Genomic DNA, 7,498 nt, shown 5'->3' with positions numbered 1-7,498 from the left:
GTCTCAGGCCCTTTTGACAGCCACTCTCCTTGTACCTGGCAGAGGGATAAACTCACTCATTACTTCCAGATTTGCATCAGACCATTCAGCGGGGATTCTTCTCATAACCCAAACACCTCCCCTGGGCCCCATCTCCAACACTGGGGTTAAGTTTGAACAGGAGATGTACAGGGGACCAATATTCAAATGATATCATTCAACGTGTGCCTTTTTCAAACGAGGTCCTTCACTCAGCCCATTGTATTAGAGTTTCATCTTTGTCTGTAGCAGGTGAACGGCATTCTGTCATGCGGACACATCACAGCCTCTCTGCTTTCCCTTGGTGAGGTGTCAGCCTCTTTGCTTGGCCCCTGGTGAGGTGTCATTCCAGTCAGGTCCAGAACATCTGGGTTTTTCCAGTTTTTAGGGACAATAAAACCATACAAAGTCACATAAATTCACATCTAGGCTTTTGTATACAAGTTTGCATTTGACTTGGCAAACACCTGCAACTAGGATAGCTGCATCTCCTGAAAAATGCATGTGTAACTTTACAAGAAGCTGGTAAACCGTATTCCAGAGTGGCTGTGCCGTTTGCATCCTCACCAGCGATGAGAAAATCCCAGCTGCCCCCTGCCCTCTTCACTTGGTGTTGTCAGGTGTTAGTGTTTGGCGGTTGTGTTGGGGCTCTCTGGAGATATAAAATCAACAGTGTGTAAGTGTTCACACATGTGTGCACATGTGTATGTATGTGCATGTGTGTGCGTATGTATGTGTATGTTCATGCATGTGTGTGTGCGCATGCCTGTGTAGCAGGGGAGGGGGAGGGGTGAGAATTTAAGGAGTTGATTCATGTGACTATGGAGGTTGGACAAAATCTGATGAGTGGGATAGGCCCGCAGGCTGGAGACTTGAGAAAGTCCCAAGGCAGGCGGCTATGGGCAGAACTCCCCCTCGCATGAGGGAAGTCAGGCTTTGCCCTGCTAAGCCTTCACCTCATTGGTGAGGCCCACCCACATTACAGAGGGCCATCTGTTTCATTTAAGTCTGCTGATTTAAATGTTAACTGTGTCCAAAAACACCTTCACAGAGACACACAGAATGATGTTTGACCAAACATCTGAGCCCTGTACCCCAGCCAAGTTGACACATAAAATTAACCATTACTGTTTTTGCTTTTTGCTTGTTAGCCATGGTAATAGAGGTGGGTATGTCTATCATTTTGAATTTAATTTACATTTCCCCAAAGACTAACAATGTTCAGTAAATTAACAATATATTTCTTTGGTGAAAATTTGGCTTAAAAATTGGGATCTTTGCTTTGTAAATATTTTCTCTTCATTTGTAACTTACATTTTAATTCTTCTATCTTTTGAAGAGCTGATGTTCTTAATTTCATGTGCAATTAATCTAATTTTTTCTTTTATAGATCACATTTTTGGTGTCATATCAAGGAAATCTTTGCCTAACCAAAGATTATGAAGACATACACCTATGTTTTCCTATAGAAGTTTATATGTTAATGTTTTACATTTAGGTCTATAATCCATTTTGAGTTAATTTTTGTTATAAGAATCAAGGTTCACAGATGAAATGTACACTTGACCCTTGAACCACTCAAAGATAGGGGCACCAAACCCCTGCTCAGTCAAAAATCCATGTATAATGTTTGATTATCAAAAAATTACCTACTCATAGCTTACTATTGACAGGAAGCCTCACCAATAATGTAAACAGTCTATTAAATGACATTTTGGATTTTGTATGTGTTATACACGGTACTTTTAAAATAAAGAGGCAAAAGAAAACATTGTCAAGAAAATTGTAAGGAGAGAATATGTTCACTATTCACTAAGTGGAACTGGATCATCATGAAGGTCTTCACCTCGTCATCTTGACATGAGTGGGAGGAGGAGGAAGAGGAGGGCTGGTCTGGCTGTCTCTGGGGTGGCAGAGGGGGAGGAAAATCCACCCTTATCCACTTGTGCATCTGTGTGGCTCAGACCTGTGTTGTTCAAGGGCCAACTGTGTACAGACGTGTGTGTGTGTGGGTGTGTGTGTATTTATACTAACTGTTCTCCAAGCACAGATCTATAGTTTGAGTCTTTCACTGGTTTTGGAAATTTCTAGGCCATTGTCTCTTCAAATACTTCTCCTTCCCTGTCATCTCTTGCCTCTCCCCTTCTGGAGATGTTTGTTAAATCACTCAATATTGTCCCCCAGCTCGTGGCTGCTCTTTTTTCTCTCCTTTTTGCCTCTGCGTTTTAGCCTAGGAGGGTCCAGTGACTGGCCTTCAGGCTCACCGGCTTTCTCTCTGCTTTGTTAAGGAGACCACCTTCTCTGTTACCAGGTTCTTCATTTACCGCCTCTGAATCCTTTTCCTAGTTTTCATTTCTCTGCTGAGGTTCCCAAGCTGATCAGTCATGTTGTTCACCTCTCCACTGAAGCTGTTAGCCTATTAGTCATAGTTATTTTCAATAAGCTGTCTGATAGTTCCACGTTTATCTTATACATGAGTCTGGTGTCTGCTAAATGCTTTGTCTCTAAACAGTATGTTGTTGTTGAGACACAGTCTTGTTCCTTTGCCCTGGTTCAGTGCAGTGGCACAATCATGGCTCATAGCAACCTCAAACTCCTGAGTTCAAGTGATCCTCCTGTCTCAGCCTCCTACATATCTGGGACTACAGACTTGTACCACTAATACACAGCCTATTTTTTTTATTTTTAGTGTAGATGGGAGTCTCACTTTTATAGGTCTTGGACTCCTGACCTCAAGCCGTCCTCCCACCTTGGCCTCTCAGAGTGTGAGGATTACAGTTGTGAGCCACCGTGCCCTGCCTGTTGTTTTTATTTACTTATAAGTTTTGGACCGAAACTGGACATCTTGTACAGGGCAGCAGAACAGATAACTGGTCTGTGTTCCCAGAAAGGAGCCAGCCTGTTTGCTTGGCCCCTGGTGAAGTGTCATTCCAATCAGGTTGAGCTGGTTTAGGTCTCATGCTCACCCAGGCTCCTCTTGATGTGGCCCAGGCCGAAGTCCCTCAAGTGTGCTCTGTACTTAGGGTGAGCCTGGCTCACCAGAGGCTTCCCTCAATGCCTGCTCTGCCTTCTACTTCAGACTCTCCTTTGCTCTTAAGAAGATCCCTCTCACTGCATGGGGCTGTTCTAGGCAATAGGGTGCTGTGACTCATTATGGGACATGCCCTGGTGCTGTGGGGGGGTGCAGGTGGGCTGGAGGGCTGGGGTGTTCTCTGTGGTTCTGGTTCAGCCAAGCTCTTAAGTCACAGGGTCTCTGTGGGGTTGGGGCTCTCAGGGGATCTCCCCAAGTTAGGAAGCTGTCCCTATCCTCTCCTCCAGATGTAGTCAGCCTTTCTTGGCATCCTGAGGACAACTGCTGCAATTCCCTTCCCATGTCTGCCCACGAGGGAAGCTTCTAGGTCTCTCACCTGGCATGTTATTACTCCTGAGCAACAGTGAGGTCCCTGGAGAGCAGCCTGTAAAGTAAAGTACCCTGCACCCACCCCACCCCCCAGGACTCTAACCTCTCTTGCCGGCCCACACCTGCCTCCAGCAATTCACCGACAATCCTCACCAGCCTGCTCCTGCAGGGGCTCAGTGCCCGTTTCTTGTCCTTCCTGGGATTGAGTTTGTTGATTTGCAACCTCAGTTCTTTCCCTCAGATTCTAGAGAAGCTGAGATTGTGTAGACCAGCAGTGTGCGCTGCTCTGAGGGTGGGGCAGGGATGCTCTTTCATCATCTACATCCCTAGCGGAAGCCAGAGTCCTCAGCAGATTTTGATGTCCACTAATCTTGCTTAATTTCTTCTTGTTTTTGTTTTAAGTGAACATCATTTAATTACCTCCTCAAACATTCTCAGCACTCTTATTTTTTATAGTGGTAAAGCATACATAATATTTATCATTTTCACCATCTATAAGTGTACAATTCGGTAGCATTAGATACATTCGTAATGATATGTACACATCACCATTGTCAACACCCAAAACTTTCATCCTCACCAACATAAGCTCTGTACCCGCTAAGTAATAATGCTGCCAGCCCTGGGTAACCTCTCTCCTACTGTGTCTCTGTGAACTTGGCAACTCTAGGGAGCAGGCAGAATATAGAATTTGTCCTTTCATGCCAGGCTCATTTCGCTCACTGTGATGTTTTGAAGTCCATCCATGATGTAGCATGTACTGAAATTTCACTCCTTTGTATGGTATAACTGAAGGGAAAAACACCAGGGATAATCTTCCCCCCCAGAATGGAACAATATCTGCAAGTCAAGCATCTGACATGGAACCAACACCTTATTTTACTGCTCTACAACATTCCTTTTATCCAGAGTGAATTCCTCACCCAGTTATTGATTTGGGAGGCCATCTTTCTTAGCCTTAAATTTCACATGTGTTTGGTAATATTGATCCAGGGGCTCATTTCGGAGAAGACTCACTGGTTCTTCTCTTGTTTTCTCCTCTGCACTGGTCCCCTCACTCTCTGTGGTGGCTGCATTTCCTCAAGGTGGCTGTACAGTGCTGCCCATCCCACCTGCTCTCCCCAGTGTAGCCCTGCCCTCCTCTGTCCTCCTGTGGGGCATGGCCTGTGCCTCTGCAGGAGAAGGCTGCAAGCCCGTCATGTAGCCTTCTGAGGTTGACATTTTCCACATGTTTGGAGATTCACCCAGTTCACTGCATGTACCAGTAGCTTGTTCCCTTGACTGCTGAGTAGTGTTCCATGGTGTGGATGTGCCACAATGGACTTAACCAGTCACCTGTTGAAGGACATCCAGGTTGTTTTTAGTTGGCAGATGTTATAAATAAAGCTGCCATAAAGGTTAATATACAGGTTTTTGTGTAAATGTAACCTGGGATGCTCTCCGAGATAAATGCCCAAGAGGGTAATTTCTGGGCTTTATTGTAGTTGCATGTTTAGTTTTTTATGAAACTGCAAAACTGTTCTCAAGAGGGGCTATACCATTTTACATTTCTGCATTCCAGCATTGTAAATTTTGATGTCAGGATTGAGAGAACAATGAGTGGCCACTGAATATGTCTGAGCCTCAGAGCACTCAGGGACCCAAACAGACACCAGACAGCTATGATGCCCACAGCTGAGGGGCAATTACACAACACCACCACCACCCCCAACCCCCACCCCCGGCAGCCAGGCCTGCAGGCCCCTCTTTATGAGGGCAGGGGAGCACCAGGCACTCCTGGGTCCACAGGCTGCTCTGAGCACAGGTCATTTCGAGTTCAAAGTGCTGCTTTGAAGGGGGATTTGGAAGAAAACTGTCTACCAGGCTTTCCAGCCTCAGACAGACTCATAGGCATGTGTTTGGCAGAATTCTGCAGATTATTCATGGAAATGCCATTTGGTGCCTTAAGATCCCACCTTTCTACTTTGTCCTGGAATTTCCTAACCTGGTGGCTTCTCTTCTCCCCTGCATATACCTGCCCCTTCCTGGAATCAGAGCTTTTGAGCCAGTGGCTCTGCTGTTGGGGAGCCCACTCTGTAAGAATGCAGGACCTTTCCCCAGAGCCAGACCTCCTGGACGAGGCGCACTTCTGGGCAGGAAGGGAGCATGGGACATGGGGTGCTGGAGGAAATATTGGACCTAGGTCTCTCTGCCAGTGGCTCTGACCGGTGACCTGGGCCCCATAGAATCTGCCTAGACTCCATCGCTCTGGGGTGCGAAAAGGCAAGCCAGTGGGCTCTCTGTGGCCTCTGCTGAGCACCCCGGGGATTCGGGCGCCAAAGAACAACCTGTGTCTCAGGAGGGGCGCGTAGGACGAGGGAGCTTTGAGGAAACTTCCACCAGCACAGGGACTGTGAGAAGCTCCAACTCTGGCTCTGGGGAGCAAGACTGGGGCGAGCCCTGCCCTGAACTCACGGGCGAGCGCAGGGGGCGAGATGAGGGCACTGGGAAGGCAGCAGCAGGCGGCCCCGCCGGTCGGACCACCCAGCACGCTGCTTCCTCCTCCCTCTTCCCGCAGCGGGTCAGAGGGTCGCCGAGAGAGCCCCCTCCACTCCCCTCTCCGCAGTTTTACCGGTGGCTGGGGCCTCCCCCGTGCGAGGATTGGACGCCAGAGAACAGGGCGGGGGCCGGCGGGGGACCCCCGAAGCTCAGGTTCCCCAGACGGGCGGAGAGCTGCCCGCAGTGCAGACGCTTCTAGCCCAGGCTGGGAGGACCGCCGCGCAGAGCTGGACGGCCGGCGGGCGGCGCGGAGGAGGCGGCAGCTGCACTGGTGGCACCGCGAGTGCCCGGAGCATCGCGATGTTTGATAGCTCGCAGTATCCCTACAATTGCTTCAATTACGACGCTGACGACTACCCTGCCGCCAGCTCTGATGAGGAGAAGCGGCTCACGCGGCCCGCGTACAGGTGACCGCGGGAGTTAGTGGCGGGGACTTTAGGGGACAAAGACAGCCTCTGCTGGACACTCAGGTAGCGAGGACCTGCCTGGCACGAGGAAGGGGAGAGGGCTTTCTTATCCCGGGAGGGGCTCAGAGAAAGGACACATTCCTGGGCACTTTGTGGGGTAGCGGAGGAAAGTTTCTCTCCACCTCCCTGGAGAGGGGCCTTCAGGTGCGGAGGAGAGCTTTTGGGGGCCCGGTGGGAGCGGGGAGCAACGAGCCCCAGGGTCGCCGACACCCTGGCTTGGGCGCCCGGTTTGCAGCTACATCGCCTTGATCGCCATGGCCATTCAGCAGAGCCCGGCCGGCAGGGTGACCCTGTCCGGCATCTACGACTTCATCATGCGCAAGTTCCCCTACTACCGCGCCAACCAGCGCGCCTGGCAGAACTCCATCCGCCACAACCTGTCGCTCAACAGCTGCTTCGTCAAGGTGAGCTTCCCCACTCCTCCACCCCACCACCACCCCACCAGCGGCTCCAGCTCGGTGACACCTGGGCCGAGTCCTTCTGGGGCCGGGAGGGATGTCGCAGCGGCGGCTGAAGTCCGCCCTCAGCCAGCGGGGCCACCTGCTCGGTGAGCGGCGCGGACCTGTCGCGGCGGAGCTCAAGGGCACCGCAGCGCTGAGCCACCCTCGCCCCACAGGTGCCACGGACCGAGGGCCACGAGAAGGGCAAAGGCAACTACTGGACGTTCGCGGGCGGCTGTGAGTCGCTACTAGACCTCTTCGAGAACGGCAACTACCGGCGACGGCGGCGGCGGCGTGGCCCCAAACGCGAGGCGCCCAGGGAGTTGCACGCGCGGGACACTGAGGGGCCCCTGGGTGTGCCCAACCAGATCGCTGCGCCGAGGTCCCCGGCTCCAGACGGCGCGGGCGCAGCCTCGGCGGCCAGCCCGCCTGCCCCGGGGAAGGCGCACCCGGGCGGCATCAAGTTCAGCATTGACTACATCCTCTCTGCTCCAGACCCCTCTCCCGGGCTCAAGCTGCCCAGGCTCCTGGCGCCTGAGGGCCGACACCCGATACTGGAGGCCCAGCACAGGAACCTCCACTTGTGGATGCTGTGAGCTGGAGCCACAGTCAGTTAAGGGTCTTCCCATACCACC

The 7,498-nt window shown here is 51.2% G+C and overlaps 1 protein-coding gene across 1 annotated transcript; it reads left to right on the top strand.

Moving 5' to 3' along the window:
- Positions 1 to 6,256: 6,256 nt before the first annotated feature.
- Positions 6,257 to 7,459, top strand: LOC100962385 (forkhead box protein L1). Its single transcript, XM_003795501.1, has 3 exons — positions 6,257 to 6,363; positions 6,659 to 6,827; positions 7,040 to 7,459. The coding sequence occupies exons 1-3, from the start codon at positions 6,257 to 6,259 to the stop codon at positions 7,457 to 7,459; spliced, it is 696 nt and encodes a 231-aa protein (XP_003795549.1).
- Positions 7,460 to 7,498: the final 39 nt, after the last annotated feature.

This window comes from Otolemur garnettii, unplaced genomic scaffold (genome assembly GCF_000181295.1).
Source record: "Otolemur garnettii isolate 467f Iridium unplaced genomic scaffold, OtoGar3 scaffold00092, whole genome shotgun sequence".
Taxonomy (NCBI): domain Eukaryota; kingdom Metazoa; phylum Chordata; class Mammalia; order Primates; family Galagidae; genus Otolemur; species Otolemur garnettii.
Note: the sequence above shows the minus strand (reverse complement) of the source record. Positions and strands in the feature narration are given on the sequence as shown.